The 17,184-nt window shown below is 42.8% G+C and overlaps 1 protein-coding gene across 2 annotated transcripts in view; it reads right to left on the bottom strand.

The window, feature by feature from the left end:
- The window catches only part of TFE3 (transcription factor binding to IGHM enhancer 3), a 53,389-nt gene that overhangs the window by 22,194 nt on the left and 14,011 nt on the right, over window positions 1-17,184 (bottom strand). Inside the window, exons 2-6 of one of the 2 annotated variants that reach the window (XM_089675244.1) lie at window positions 13,059-13,172; window positions 9,954-10,194; window positions 9,625-9,876; window positions 3,735-3,827; window positions 441-558 (exon numbers count right to left, since the gene is read on the bottom strand). In XM_089675244.1, the coding sequence (XP_089531370.1) occupies window positions 441-558; window positions 3,735-3,827; window positions 9,625-9,876; window positions 9,954-10,194; window positions 13,059-13,172 (818 nt within the window). Of the gene's footprint in view, window positions 1-440; window positions 559-3,734; window positions 3,828-9,624; window positions 9,877-9,953; window positions 10,195-10,648; window positions 10,763-13,058; window positions 13,173-17,184 lie in introns of those variants that run through there. The other variant, XM_089675245.1, reaches the window with a different exon arrangement.

The following is a 17,184-nucleotide window of genomic DNA, read 5'->3' on the forward strand; positions in this document are numbered from 1 at the left end:
TCCTTTACTTTTTTTGAGCAGTGTATTTTAGAAAATAACTAAATGCTACAGCTTAACAAGATATAATATGAATTGTACAACAGGGAAACATTTGCATTGTTATCTACAGCCTTGGACCCTAACCTACCATGTTTCATCCATTCTGCTCGCTCACAACTGCAGTAGATATTCTAAACTCATAAATGTATTTTTGTTGGTGATTTATTACAAGTCTGTGACACATCACAGACCTATGATTAGAAAAAGCAATAAATATCTAATTACTTGTGCTACAAGCCCAATACTATGTAGGGAAAATGGAAACAAAGGTCGGACGTTTCTTTCCATTATAGCAAGAGAACCAGCGCATTGGATAATAATTCAATATGTAATCAGAAGACCCATTTATTTATGCTTTCTAGTTCAATAAATGGGGTAAAATGTCTTCTATAGAAACCTACCTAAATATTCTTTCTTAATGTTTGGTAGGTCGGCTGGACAGGAGTTGCTAACAGTGATGCTGGGAGCAGACATTCCTGCAGCACAGAACATATCAAGGAGGTTTCCTGATCCTGGAAGCTGGGAAGACATGAAGTTCATTAGTGTAACACCCTATAAAAAATCTAATTCATTCAAAGAAGATTTCCTTGTTTAGTAATGTAAAAGTTTAAAGTGCACCTGTGCCCAGACTATGGACAATAATTTATTCACATATTCTTAAGCCATAACACAGCTTTAAAACCAGCCATCCATGGCTGGTTTTACTCTAAAGTCAGGTTTCAGTTAGTTTTTAGGCTCCTGCACACAACTGATTAGGACAGCATACCGCCCATATCAGCAGTCACCCATTGAGCTAGATATAACTTGTGATCTCTGTGATGTTCTCTTCCAGTTCTGCTTTTTGTACTCAGTCAGTCTATATCTGTGACTGTCCTCACAGGGTACATTAGTCTTCATCCTATCCTTTCCTGTGCCTTGACTTAGCAGTCAGAAGTTAATGAAGGATTCCTCTTTAGCTGCTGGTGCATTGTGTGACCTGATTGTGCATAGTCTATGTACTAGCCCGTGTGTGTTCCAGTAACTATGATTCCTGTCTTTGGAACTTTATCATTTTTCCTGTCCTGTGTACCCAGATCTGCAATTTTAAATCTGTGTGTGTTTGACATAACTTTCCTGTTCCCTGGTGTGCCTTTGAACAAAGCCTATGGAAGCCTAGGTACAGCTCAACTAACAAATGTAAACAATAGTGGGAAAAGGGGGTAAAAGACAATGCGCTTCTGGGCATCAAGCCCCTTTCTCAAGTCACCTGATTTCTCCACTTGCCTACTCTTGTTTATATTTGTTAGCCGAGCTCTACCTCTCACCCGTAGCTTCCCTCTTTGCCTGTGCAGCTGTGTGCTCCCTGAAATCTTGAATGTGCTGCTATTGCCAGTTTTTGCCGGCTGTTCACACCAATACTGGTTCTCAGACCTGAGGCTGCACTGACATATTGACTTGGATCTTGTATCTTTTCTCATTCCATCTGTTGATGTGTTACATCTGGAGAGGTACTGGCTTCTATAAATTGCGATGTACGTAATGCATATTTGTATTCAATAAAGTGTACCTATTTTGTTGACATCTGGGGTATGCTTTCCTTTTCATAACTCTTGCTCTGACGCTGCAGAAAAATGCATGTCTGCATCACACCAGTGTTGTGGGGTAATGGAGCATAATTGTTTTACAGTTGCGTTCAAAATAATAGCAGTCAGATATCACTAACCTGATCAATCACTGTTTTTGGTAGAAGTGATATTTCTACATGGCAAATAATTTACTAGCAGGTGTAGTAGAGTAATAGAAACCCAACAGACCCAACAGTCATGACATGCATGCTGCTGATTCTGTGTAATTGAATCATTGATTGAAAGGGGCATGTTCAAAATAATAGCAGTGTGGAGTTCTATTAGTGAGGTCATTCATTCTTTGAAAAACAGGTGGCAATTATTGCCCTTATTTAAGGAAGGAAGGCAGCAAATGTTGTACATGCTGGTTACAGTGCATTTCTCTCTGAAATTCTGAGGAAAATGGGTCGTTCCAGACATTGTTCAGAAGAACAGCATACCTTGATTAAAAAGTTGATTGGAGAGGGGAAAACATATAAAGAAGTGCAGAAAATGATAGGCTGCTCAGCTAAATGCTTTAAAATGGCAACCAAAGCCTGAAATACATGGAAGAAAGAAAAAACTACCATTCGAATGGATAGAAGAATAGCCAAAATGGCAAGGACTCAGCCAACAATCAGCTCCAGGAAGATCAAAGAAGGTCTAAAGTTACCTGTGAGTACTGTTACAATTAAAAGACGCCTATGTGAAGCCAAGCTATCTGCAAGAAGCCCCTGCAAAGTCCCACTGTTGAAAAAAAGACATGCTGAAGAGGTTAAATTTGCCAAAGAGCACATTGACTGGCCTAAAGAGAAATGGCGCAACATTTTGTGGACTGATGAAAGTAAGATTGTTCTTTTTGGGCCTAGTGGCTGGAGACAGTTTGTCAGACGACCCCCAAACACTGAATTCAAGCCACAGTACACTGTGAAGACAGTGAAGCATGGTTGCGCAAGCATCATGATATGGTGATGTTTCTCATACTACGGTGTTGGGCCTATTTATTGCATACCAGGGATCATGGATCAGTTTGAATACATCAGAATACTTGAAGAGGTCATGCTGTCTTATGCTGAAGAGGAAATGCCCTTGAAATGGGTGTTCCAACAAGACAACGACCCCAAACACCAGTAAACTTGCAACATCTTGGTTCCAGACCAACAAGATTGACGTTATGGAGTGGCCAGCCCAATCCCCGGATCTTAATCCAATAGAAAACTTGTGGGGTGACATCAAAAATGCAGTTTCTGAGGCAAAACCAAGAAATAGAGAAGAACTGTGGAATGTAGTCCAATCATCCTGGGCTGGAATACCTGTTCACAGGTGCCAGAAGTTGGTTGACTCCATGCAACACAGATGTACAGCAGTTCTCAGAAACAGTGCTTATACAACTAAATATTCATTAAGTGATTCAAAGGAAAGCAAAATCTTCAAACATTTTTCAGTTTATATAGTGAATGTTTGAGTTTGTAAAGAAGAATACAAACACTGCTATTTTTTTGAACAGTCTAATATTCACTTTTCTTCAATTTTTTTAGAGGAACAACACAAATTTGATATATTTTTCTTCATGTTTTGATTTGGAATAGAAGGTGTAGTGTTCCCAATGCATTTGTGTGTATGGAAATAAAAGCTATTAGAAGGATTTTGAGCTTTATTCACTTTTTTCAACACACTGCTATTATTTTGAACACAACTGTATATGTGCCCTTGCAGTGACTGGCATTTATCTAGTACAGAAAAACATCAGTCAGCACAGTCACTACATATGAGCCCTAAGGTAGAGTGTCACGCAGCACTATTTAAGTGCATGTAAAGGCCGCCCAGTGAAGACTAGCTACTACTTATTTGCTGTGCCACAGCATAACCATTCCCACCATTGGTGAGAAGAAGCAGTCTAGGTGTCACAAGACCACTTTGTGACACCAGGAGAGCAACCAAACATATCTGGGGAACAGCAGGACATGTCTGAAAAGCACAGAAGACAGCTAGAAGAGAACGCAGTGTAATTAAGAAAAAATTGTAGGACCATTGTAAATTTCAGCAGATTATAAAGTTATGAAGATGAAGAATTCCTTCAAGCATGTGTTAAGGTGTAAAAGAGACACTTACTGTGCTAGGTAGGTTCCCTCTGTCCACAAATCCCATCATTTCATCATTGTAGCTGGATTCCAAACTTATGATCTCATCGATGACATCACTAATCTGAAAGGATGAATAAAAACCGTCTAAGGAGAAAAATATAGGTTCACTTTAAGGACCAGTAAATTTACACAAAAGTTACCATATGTGAAAAAGCTACAAATCGCATTCAAAAATAAGTGCAAACCGCTCCACACTTGCATTGGAAATTAATAATACAAATATTTGTTAGCAGGTATTTTATGAGAGCTGCCATTTTAGGCTTAAGGAATTGTACAGGTAATAATTGTTAGCATTTTGTATGGAGATACTTTATATCAGGGGTCTACAAACTGCGGCCCGGGGGTCAGGTGCGGCCCTTTGGTTGCCTTTATCTAGCCCTTGAGGTACTGTTCCATCCACTGACACAAACAATGGGGCATAATTCCTGTTGCTGACACCAACAATGGGACATTACTCCTCCCACTAAAACCATCAATGGGTAGATTTAAAAAAAAATAGGTAGCTGAAGTTATGTGAACAACCTGACTTTTCCTGTAAAGTTTCATTATGGTAACACCCCATCCTGCCTCCTAAATCCTTTTTATCTATATCTTCTTGTGATGGGTGGGACTCAGGATGCCGTAGGGGGCCGATCCAAGCTTTATTTTTTGTGTTTTTCAATTAAGTTTTTTGGATTTTGCTCAGTATAGATTTCTAACATTTATGTTAAATAGATTGCATACTGATAACCTTCTTACATACTGACATATTTATGCAAGCATTTTATGAAAGATGATTTAAACATATTTTATTTACACCTATAGACAGGTGCCTGCTTTATTATGTGTAAGCCCTAGTTCACATCTGTGCGGTCGTGCGGGCCGCAATTTGCCCGGACACGAGAGCCCATTCATTTGAATGGACTCACCTGCCCCGGTACATGCAGGGAAGAAGTCTCTGCACTACTTTGGAAATCGCAGCCCACATGGGAACCGAGGTTCCCTGTACGGTTATGATTTCCAGTGCGGGTGGTGTGCCATTGGAATTAATGGCACCCGCCTGCGGGTCCCGCATTCCTCTGTGTGGGTAGTGCGGCTGCAGGCATTTGTGTGGGTCCTGCAGCGGCACCACTCACAAAGATGTGAACCGAGGGTTAAGGCTGTTAAACATTTTACTGTATGTGCACCTTTAATATTTGACTGGTGCATGTAGGTGTTAAGGTAATTTATGACATGGTTTCTGCTGCATATGTGTCATTTTCCATTGATACGGTATATATACACAGGGTATGTTCCGCATTGTGATGTACTACCTCAAATGTAACAAAAATGCTTTTTCAGGTAATTGAGTTCCATTTAAAGTATATATAAACCATCACCTTATAAAGAACCCATTCAGTTTAAAATAGAAATGAAAGGCAAAATGTTTGTTTGTTTGTTTATAAGTAAAAAACATTATAAATACCTTTTGTTCCCTGTTTTATTAGTGATCACATCCCCTCCCATCACCCTCTGTTCTCAGCTGTACAAAGGTGAGGGAGGATAAATAGAATGGCTGTGCAGGGGGGCTGTCAGCAGAAGTCTGATCATCGGAGCAGCGGACAATGAGTTCCCAGCACAGCTAGAGAACAGACTACACTGTGCTCTCATGCTTAGTGTAGTCAGTGTTTAATAGGAAAGCAGAAAGACTGGCAGGAATACCAGGAATTTCACACAAAAGAAATACAAAGAGAACAAGATACTTTTTCTGTACATGGTACAGAAGGCTCATACCAGGGATATGAAATGTTGGGTTTACATACTCTTTAAGCAGAGGTTGTCCGTGTCATTTACTGGGATGAGGAAATCAATGAATTATAGTAATGTGTAGTCATGGTGTATCACAAAAATCAGGAACTTGGAGTGAGCCCGCATTTAACCTTCTGAATTATAGAGCCTGAAATGTACAGTAACAAGTTTAACCTGGCTAACCCTTGAGATCATGCGCAACTGTGAGTGTAATGAGAATCAGAAGGAATAGCAGTGGAAGAGGTGGCAGGTAGCGTGGGCCCTGTCAATGGGGTACTTTGTACTTGATGTTCTCCAGTTAGCGGCAGGGTCTCCATATTGGTGCTTGCTGTGGTACAGGGCGTGCCTAGGTACCAAGCCTGGGGTCATAGTATGCAAGACCTTGATGAGTGAAGTATGTTGGTTTTCCTGTGTGCCTAAGGGTGAAACATATTAAAAAGATGCAGAGTGAATATGTGAGACAAGCTGGTGGAATTAAAGTGCAAGTAAAATCCAATTTTGTATCTTTTACCTACAGGTAAGCCTTTAATAAAGCTTACCTGTAGGTACTGTAAATATCTCCTAAACGTGCACCATTTAGGAGATAGTTACTGTAGAAGAACCGGTGATAACACTGGCGAATGTGCACTGTGCCCTCAATGGACGGAGTGTTGTCCAGTGAGAGAGCCATGCCACGGCCAAAACTCCTCGCGGCTCGGCCAATCAGATGGCTGCAGCTTGTGAACCTGGAACGAAGACCGGGTGAAGATGGAATCCTCGGGGAGCTGTGACAGCACTTCACTGAAGGGCTTCCTTTTCAGGTAAATCTTTCATAATGTGCTAGTATGCAATATATACTAGCACATTATGCTCCTAACTTGCAGGGAGAAGATTTTTTAGATTTTTTTTTTTGGCGGTTTATTATCGCTTTAAGTACTTGATTAATATTACTTTCCCAAAATGCTATGGAGTCATGTGCTGGGACAGGTAGGAACAGACTAGGTCAGCGGCTAAAGGAAGGAAGGAAGGAAGGAAGAGAAGATATGGTCCTTTTGCAAGGGTGTGATGCTGTAAGTGTACTGGGGGCATCTGGCCAGAAAGTCTAAAGTCACCAGAATTACCTATCGAATGTGAAATGAATTAGGTTTACTACTCCCAAAGTGCCCGTGGAGGAGGGTTTCTGGTGCCATTTGTGCCCATTCTAACACACATATAGTGCATACACAGCCACAATTTTTTCTCTTAGTTTTGGGAAAGAATGGAGAAGGGTTAAAACCTCCGTCACCTTTTTTCTGCTTTTGGTTAGGTGGATGTCCTGATTGCACTGTAGTGAGGGGAACTCTCCAACTACAACACAGACAGATATAAAAACACTTCCTAGAGTTGGTAGAGGCTGGCTGATTTTTATTGCTTTCTGTGTTCCTTTTGCAGATTTTACCTCATTTCTAATCAGGTAAAACTGTTGTCACTGGTCACTGAGAAAATTTCTCTAACAGAGTTTTAGATATCAGTAAAAATCAGACATGGGTTCTCCTTCTCCACTTAATCCCAAATGTAAAACATTTTTGGACTTGACAATACACTTTGCAAAACCTGTACTTTATGTCTAGTAGCTCTTTAAAAGAAAAACTCTCTTAAAACGATAGAGACTTAACATGAAATACATTGAACCCGTACTGTGTACATTCCTCAGGATACAAGCACAGGAACGAGGAAACTCTAAAAACAAAACAGCCTCACGGGGAAACTGCAGCATATTTTCAGAAAGTATTCTGGGAAGATACAATATGTTGACTATGCCCTGAGAATCATCTCTGATATTCTGGGTATTTCAACTTTTACACACTTGCAAATGTTATGCAACAGACTACATGAATGGAAAGGTATGATTCACGGACCCTCCCATGTCATTCTTTTAACTCTCGGCTCCAGCCAAAACTTTTATTGAAGTTTTGGGGAAAGTGGGCAAGGATTAGAACATTTGTATATTTTTTATCGCTCCCTGTGTCTTCTGATCCCAGTAACACCCACATTTTTTTCCCTTGTTTTACAAAAATAGGAAAGGAGGAAATATCTCCCCAGTAAGGACACAGACAGCAATAAAATCTCAAAGATGAAGTTTAATCTTCCTATATTTTTCCTTTCCTGGTTCCTATCTTCGCCCTTCATCAACATGCAAGTGAAATTCTAAACAAAACTTTACTGTTTTTATAAAGTAAATTATTTTCTACCCAATGTCATCAACACTAGGTTTCTATGCTTCTCTGTGCAATGCAGGCAGGTCATGGCTGGTGGGAGGAAAAGGCGAAAAGTGTTGCAGCATACCACGGGGCTTAACTCAAGCATTGATTAAAGCAGTAGGCTCGCACTTGGGAAGAGTTATGAAAAATATCAAATGTCCTACTTGAGTGGATGTCATTCTGGAAGGGGGAGTTTATAGGCAGGTGCATTTGCTTGCAGACTGTCATAGGTAACACCCGCTGAGCCTCAATGACTGAAAGAACTGAAACCCAATGAATAAAAGGTGCAGGCAAGAGACAGTAAGGCTGAGAAGGAAAGCACTAGATGATGCAGGATGCCTTCCTGCCAGGAAATGAGGTGAGCTCTATATGAACTGCTTCAGTTTCTAATGCACACTGTGAGTAGTTCAGAGTGTGCAGCGAGCAGGTCGGGCTGGAGTTCTCCTGCTGCACTGACTCCGGGTTCCCGAACTGGCCGGCAAGGGGAGGCTGGGGGCTGCAGCATGGACTTTTTACTCCTCTTCACAAGGAAACCTTTAGGCATTGGTGTGCACAGCCTACTGTATTAGATTCTGTACCCCGAAGCTCAAACACACACATGTGTGTGCGCGTGTGTACTTATACATACAGTACATACATACACACTTGAGCAGCCCATAAATTATACAACTTCCTTTTCTTCCACCACAGGTAGAAGGAAAGAAAATCACTTGATTCCATAATCAACACAAGTAGTTTTGATGGGGGAATTCCTCCTGCTGTGCTATTATATTCTGACAGTGAGAGGTTTCCCCACTGACAGCGATCTCACCGAAAAAAAACTGACAGGTTGGTTGTACGAAAGTCGATCCGTTGATCGAATTCAGTACAACCAGCCTTTCCACAGACAGTTCCTGCTGAACCACCAAATTTCAATCCATCTTTGGCCGGCCTTATGAATAAATGAACACAAACATATTTAGAAGAGAGTGAAAAAAAGAAAAGGAAAGGAAAGGAAAAGGAGAGAAAAAAAGAAAGAGAGAGGAAGAGAGAGAGAGGAAGAGAGAGAGAGAGAGAGAGAGGAAGGAAAAGAAAGGAAAAGAAAGAAAGAAAGAAAGAAAGAAAGGAAAAGAAAGAAAGAAAGAAAGAAAGAAAGAAAGAAAGAAAGAAAGAAAGAAAGAAAGAAATTCTGTAGAGCCACCCTTTTTTCAGTGTCCCTTTTCCTTTAGAGTACTCACTGGGAGGCAGGAGAGAAGGGAGGGGGGAGACTTGACTAGCAGTGGATGGATGGAACACCAGACTGCTCCTTTCCTCTTCTTGCTCCTGGGCAGGAGGAGAAGTAGAACCAGCTCTCTCTCTCCTCACCATTCTGCGAGAGGGGGGCTGTTAGTGCTGGCTCTGGGCTGTGAGAGAGATGCAGCCTCTTGGGGCCCCCCCACAGTGGCATCAGACTGGCCCAGGCGGCAACTGCCACCCATCACCCCCTGCTCCTTATGCTTGAACAGTCCCATGCCCTCTAACTTCATCAAGTACAATGAACAGACCATAGCCCTGCATTGGACATGAGGACCTCAAAAGACAGTCCCCCGCGAGAGCGTAGTGGAGAAAAGGAGAGCAACAGCTGCCAGGGGAGCAGGAATCAAGAAAGTAAAGGTGCTTTCTCTGACACCCTAGACCTAAAGAAGCATTTAACTCTTGCAGTGTGGTGGACTTTCTATTGCAAAGGAGCATTTTTCCATTCCCCAGAGACAGGCTTTAATATCTTTTGACAAAGTTTTCTGCAGACTTCACAGAAAATGTGGTTAACTAAAACCAATCATTGTTGAATATCTTTGCAGTAGTGTCCCAGAAAGACAAAAACATCACAGCCCCTGCACTATTCTTAGTACATACCTCCTTCTCTGAATTGGAGCCAATTTTGAGCTGGGCCAGGGGGCTGTTGGGAGCGCTGCTGGCTGTTGGAAGGAGGGTCTGTTCTGTCTGAGGAGAGGCCCCAGACACGGCAGGGGCTGGAGTGGTGGTGCTTGGAGCAGAAGCATGTATGGGCATTTTGGTTCCGAGGGTAGTGGAGAGGTATTGCTTGACCTGCTGCCTCTGTGACTCCTGGATATGGTACTTTGTTGGGTTCTCCAGGTGAGTCTGTACCTGTGTGAAGACAGCAAGCATGAAGGGAGGCCACAGAATCTTTTACACAACATAAATTGCCTATTACCAGGTTATACCTTCAGTACCTCCAGCGGCACCTGCGCTGGAGTTGGCCGAGTTGGCTGAGTCACACTGATGGCTGGCGTAGCTGGTGGGACATTGCCACGCTCTGCTAAGAGCTGTGTGGCCTTCTGTTCCTGTTCCCTCCGTTCTTGCTCCTGGGCCTGTGCGCGCATCAGCTGCTGCCGGAGGAGAACCCGCGAAGACATGGCACTGGAGGTCTGTAGGGGAGTCTGAGGGGAGGGTAACGGTGTCTGACTGCATGGAAAATATAAAGACCATTGAAAAAAACTAATTTTGCAAAGTTAACCTAGCATAGGATATTTTTATAAATCAAGCAATGTTTTATTAGAAAGAACAGAAAAGTGTTGGTACAGCAATTCCAGGATATCCTCTCAATCATAATAGATACTATCTGATACATGTACAATGTTAAGTTTGTACTACACATCTCAATCAGGCATACATTTTGCAATGAAACAATGGACATACAACACAAATATAGTCATAACAGCTAACCCAAGCAGGTAAGTGCTCATCTAAGGTCCACATCCAAAGGAACACACCTTAACTAATGAGAAGCCTGTCTATAACCAGGATGAGCTGGCTCAAGCCTGGGATGTCCAACCATGGGCCCCAAAGATTTTCCTATTTACCCAAGCATCCCCTATGCTGATACATGTATTTCTCCAACCTGAGAGATTGTACCTACTCTTTATGGAAAAGGGGCTCAGCAGACTTCCAATGCCATAGCATAACTCTCCTGGCTTGAAAAAGGGCTCTAGCCACCGATTCTCAAGTAAGACACAGGAACTGAAAATCATCTAGAATGCCCAAAAGACATGATTTAGGGTCAAGTTGGACAGAAATTTGAAACACAGCATTCAGAGAGTTTATTACCCCTACCCAGTAGATGTGTAATTTGGGACATCACCAAATTAAATGGATCAAGTCCCCATGGCCCCTAGAACACCTACTGCAAGTGGGGGTATCCAAGATGCCAGATTTGTATAGCTTGGCTGGGGTAAAGTGAGTTCTCAATTGTACATACAATTGCATAAGTCTTTGTGCCACATTAAGGGAGCATTGGGGTACCGCTTGAAGAGCTTCCTCGAACTGATCTTTCACAAAAGGTCCACGGTCTACCTCCCATCTCCTTCCCGTAGTTAAGGGAAATGACTTTAAAAATTCCTCCTGTAACATGGCATAGCAACGGGAGATAAAGCCCTTAGTGAAGGTTGTAGTAGGCATTATATTAAACACTGAAGTTGGGGATTGATGCCACACCACTGATGGGCCCTAGGCCGTTACTGCACATTTTATTTGTATATAATAGAAGGGTATTGCTCTTGGCAGAGAGAACCTACCTTGTAATACCGCAAAGGTATAAAGGGATCCATCATTAAAGATATGACTCAAGTAGGTAACACCACTGCATGTTTTAGTTGTATATAATAGAAGTGCATTGACCTTGGCAGAGAGAACTTAGCCTGTATTTCCGCAAGGGTATAAAAGGACCCATATTTTTATGTTATGTGCATGCATGCTAACTAATGGGTAGGCATAACACTTCCAAATGTGTATTACCTCTCACAGGGATCAAAGTACTCCCCTTGGCAATGCCTTCATGCCTTCTGCTTTTCTACCAGAGAGTCAGCACAAACTTTTGCAGAATCAGCGTTTCTTCATTGAACTGCCATGCTGGCTCACAGCTGATACAGTTCTGTGAATTTTGGTGCCTGTTTAGTATTTGGCTATGTTCATAAAAGCCTGCACAGATCAGCCCCTGCTGCTGCAGCTTATCTTGTGACTTGCGGTTACAGCGTACAGTTTGATGACTGGGGAGAGGAGACAATGCTTCCTCTTGCTGCAGCAGAAGACTAGTGACATTATCCTCATCAGCACTGGACTGGAATTCAAAGATTGCTTTCTAATGATAACAGGTGCAAATTTTGTGGGAAATTATACAGTCGTTGCATTTTGTGCCACGTCAGGATGTTATTTACTGAAAGGACTTATTCATACAGACAGGTGGGAGTGGTAAAAGCAAGCTGCTAGGATTTTTCAGACAAAGATCAGAAATGGCAGCTCATGGGTTTCCACAGTCACAAACATTTAAAGTGAAACCTGTCATCACAAATAGAGAAAAACTTGCAGCACCAGCCAAAACCAGAGGGAGGTGCTCCTGGATCCGTCTGTATGTTGTAGGATGATGAGAACCATGCTGGACACTATACGGTTATTTTAGAAAAGTGATATGACATCATACAGTAAAAGGTGCATTATTGTACTGTAAATGTTTTCTTTGGCCTGCTTTTGCCCATCATGCATTGCAGTTCACAGTGATTTCCTCCCCCTGAATATCTGAGCTGAGCATTGATTCCACATGTGCACAGCAGACAAAGAACCGCCATGGATCGCACTATTAATTTCGTCCTGATCTAACCTCTTGGACAACAGCCAACAACAAAAAATATCTGAAAACATTACATATACAAGGACTTTATCTTTTTATAACAATATAAGATTAGATAAATGCTGCCTAAAATGAATGTATAGATTTTAGTTATATACAATGGAGGGCAGCTACATTTACAGAAGTGTTCCTCTTACCACTATTCAAATCCGGGGATAAAGTGAGAACTGTAATGATCCATTAAACACAATAACATCTTTTTTGTGGCTTTTCTTTCAAATGTTTTTATCTCAGCTAACTGTCTTGTCTGACATACACGATGGAGCACCTACAAATCTAAATATGAAGAATCTTCATTGAAATATGGAGCAGCAAACAAGTAAACATCTAAGATAACTAAAAATGTTCACTCATTGGAAATACATCACTGCTTCCTAATAAAGAAAAAGTATCTGTACAGGCAGAATTGGATGCCTGATTTAGGAAATTCTGTTTTCTGAATTGCTGAGTATGTGGCCCTGTTATCTCGACATGTCAGGAATTGTCAGCATTGCAGTTTTTTGTTCTGTTCATCTGAAGTTTATCAGCTCTTCCTGTTGACTGTCCCTGTATCTCTGCCTGTCTCCAACATTTGTGTCCACACTGCGTATTCCTCCTGCGTGGGTGTCCCATGTGTCAGGATCCAACAAAGCCCCAATTATCTCACCTGGCAGGGATTGGCTGGCTCTTTAACTGGTAGAACTGCTCCTTGCTGGGCTCTAGGGCCGTCTCAACGTCAATGTCAGCGACGATGCCAGATTCGGGCAGAATCGGACTCAGGCTGTTGGGGAGATAAAACAAATGGTTACAAATGGGAGGATTTAGAAAAGGAAAATGTTATACTTCATTAACAAGCATACAATGTTGTCATCCTAATACACAGATGTCAGATCACTATGATGAATCAAATCTAATACACAGACATCAGATCACACTATCCGATATCGCCAGTGTGAAAGGGCTCTAATACACAGATATCAGGGTACACTGACCTTGCCTCTCCTAACGTACAGACAGCAGGGCATACTGGCCTCTCCTAATACTGAGACATCAGCATACACTGACCTCTCCCCTCCTCCTAATACACAGACATCAGAATACACTGACTGCCCCTCTCCTCCCAATACACAGACATTAGGATACACTGACCTCTCCCCTCCTCCTAATACACAGACATCAGAATACACTGACTGCCCCTCTCCTCCCAATACACAGACATTAGGATACACTGACCACTCCCCTCCTCCTAATACACAGACATCAGAATACACTGACTGCCCCTCTCCTCCTAATACACAGACATTAGGATACACTGACCACTCCCCTCCTCCTAATACACAGACATCAGAATACACTGACTGCCCCTCTCCTCCTAATACACAGACATCAGGATACACTGACCACTCCCCTCCTCCTAATACACAGACATCAGAATACACTGACTGCCCCTCTCCTCCTAATACACAGACATCAGGATACACTGACCACTCACCTCCTCCTAATACACAGACATCAGGATACACTGACCACTCCCCTCCACCTAATACACAGACATCAGGATACACTGACCACTCCCCTCCACCTAATACACAGACATCAGGATACACTGACCACTCCCCTCCACCTAATACACAGACATCAGGATACACTGACCACTCCCCTCCTCCTAATACACAGACATCAGGATACACTGACCACTCCCCTCCTCCTAATACACAGACATCAGGATACACTGACCACTCACCTCCTCCTAATACAAAGACAGCATACACTGATATCTCCTCTACTCCTAATACACAGACATCAGGATACACTGACCTCTCCCCTCCTCCTAATACACAGACATCAGGATACACTGACCTCTCCCCTCCTCCTAATACACAGACATCAGGATACACTGACCACTCCCCTCCTCCTAATACACAGATTTCAGGATACACTGACCTCTCCCCTCCTCCTAATACACAGACATCAGGATACACTGACCACTCCCCTCCTCCTAATACACAGACATCAGGATACACTGACCACTCCCCTCCTCCTAATACACAGACATCAGGATACACTGACCACTCCCCTCCTCCTAATACACAGACATCAGGATACACTGACCACTCCCCTCCTCCTAATACACAGACATCAGGATACACTGACCACTCCCCTCCTCCTAATACACAGACATCATGATACAGTTACCTCTCCCCTCCTCCTAATACACAAACATTAGGATATACTGACCTCTCCCCCTAATACACAGATTTCAGCATACACTGATATCTCCTCTCCTCCTAATACAGAGACATCAGGATACACTGACCTCTCTAAATACACAAACACCAGGATACACCGACCTCTCCTAATACACAAACACCAAGATACACTGACCTTTCCTTCTAATACACAGACATGAGTGGAGTCTGATCTTTGCTCTCCTTATACACAGAAAGTTGCTGTTTTAATACATAGACATTTATCTGAAACCTCCTAGTTTTGCTCACTATTTATTATATTTCTAAAAAAAACCATCAGTGCTGTACATAGCAAAGTCCACACTGGATAAAGTTTGCTCCAATCCGATTGGATGGTCTGTGAGCTACACAATCCTCGCACGCCGTTTGGAGTATAGGGGTTACATTGTGCAATTTTTCCTTTTAGAAAGTTGCATTTAGTACACAATTGAGTTATGTAACATTAGGACTCATTTCTGCTTTTGACATTTCCGCTTAACAGAAAAACGTACTCCTGTCCCAGATAGTGAGAGGAAGTCCCATCGTCTCCCCTGTGACCCAGGAATTCCTTGTGACCTGGAGGGAGGATGCAGGCCATTCAGGGACAATGACTAGCCCATAACCCTCCTAGTCGGGGATGAAAGAATATTATCAGTATTATTAGATCAGCAGTAGTATGGCTCAGCGGTGGTAGTTTGGTAGTAGAAAAGGTTTCCACCACGTCAAGAAATTAACCTACCAGCATGTCTTTTGGAGTGTGGGAGGAAACCAGAGTACCTGGAGGAAACCAACAAAGGCACAGGGAGAACATGCAAACTCCAGGCAGGTGGTGCTGTGGTTGGGAATCAAACCAGCAACTCTAGTATTGCCAGTCAGAAGTGTTAACCATTTAGACATTGTGCTGCCAGATCTCTATGATGCTTGCATGCAGAGGCTTCCCTAGGGTTGGTGTCACCCGGTGCGGTAACACTTGGTGACACCCCCTCCAAAGATCCCCGCAGAATGGATCAGATCTGCGGATTGAGCATAATAGATCGGACTCCGATCCATTATGCTCAATCCGCAGATCCGATCCATCCTGCGGGGATCATTGGCTTTCTTTACAACTTACCTTTTTGTGGAGCGGGTCCAGTGCACCCCATATAGGTTGCATGCCGACAATCCCCGCAGGATGGTTCAGATCTGCGGATTGGGGAGCATAATGGATCGGAGTCTGATCCACTATGCTCCCCAATCCGCAGATCCCATCAATCCTATGGGGATCGTCAGCTTGCTTTACAACTTACCTTTTCGTGGAGCGGGTCCGGTGTCACCCTCTGCGGGACGCACCCCCCGCACCTACATTGGGATGCCACTGTTTGCATGTGCTCTTTGTCCCAGTGTCTCACTAGTGTCCGGCGAGGTTTCCCGTCACATTTTTTCAGCCGATGAGGTGGTGGTAGGCCAAATCACCAATCATAGGCTAACCAAGCACTTCATCAACTATCAGAGAGAAATGAAAGCCGGTTGGTGGCTGCCAGTCGCATGTATCACACTGCTACTTTGACTTTGCCTTTAACTGACTGCAGGTTTATGTTAATAAATTGATTTCAGTGACACAATCACGCTTATTAACTTTTTTATTAATCTGCAACAGCTGTATAAATGTTATTAAAATATAATCCTCAAGTGATTACCAATGAAAGCACAGGATTGTACATTGAACATTCAATATATCTTAGTTCATGTACATGGCTGTACAGGGGCCATACCGCATGCAAAACCTAATGCTTCCCCTGGGACCCATTGCCACTGTGTACAGCTGCCTGTTGAGATGAATGGGAAGGGGAGGTTGTAATCGGTTGTGCGCCGGGGTTTGATTAAAGCACCTGCATGCGTACTAGGCATATGTAAGTGTACATGCAGGCGTGTTACACAAACCCTGAGCACATCTGTGTATGCAGTACACCACAGCAACACATGTATAGTAGCCCATGTTTTATCCCTTAACCACTTGCCTACCGGGCACTTTCACCCACTTCCTGCCCAGGCCAATTTTCATCTTTCAGCGCTGTCGCACTTTGAATGACAATTATACGTTCATGCCACACTGTAACCATATGAAATTTTTATCATTTTTTTCACACAAATAGAGCTTTATTTTGGTGATATTTAATCGCTGCTGGGTGTTTTATTTTTTGTGCTATAAACAAAAAAAAAGCAAACAATTGGAAATAAAAAAAGGTTTTCTTTGTTTCTATTATAAAATTTTGCAAACAGGTAATTTTTCTCCTTCACTGATGTGCGTTGATGAGGCTGCACTGATAGGCAGCACTGATGTGCACTGATAGGTGGCACTGATAGGCAGCACTGATAGGCGGCATTGAAAGGCAGCACTGATAAGCTAGCACTGATGATGCTCCACTGATATGCAACAATGATGGGCACTGATAGGTGGCATTGATGGGCACTGATAGGTGGCACTGATGGGCAGCACTGAAGGGGAATAATGGGTAGCACTGACTACCGGCACTGGCTGCTGGCACTGCTGGGCACTGACTGGTGGCACTGCTGGGCACTGATGGG

Source organism: Staurois parvus, unplaced genomic scaffold (genome assembly GCF_062004578.1).
Source record: "Staurois parvus isolate SC_StPar_1 unplaced genomic scaffold, SC_StPar_1.0 ptg000154l, whole genome shotgun sequence".
NCBI classification, from domain to species: Eukaryota; Metazoa; Chordata; class Amphibia; order Anura; family Ranidae; genus Staurois; species Staurois parvus.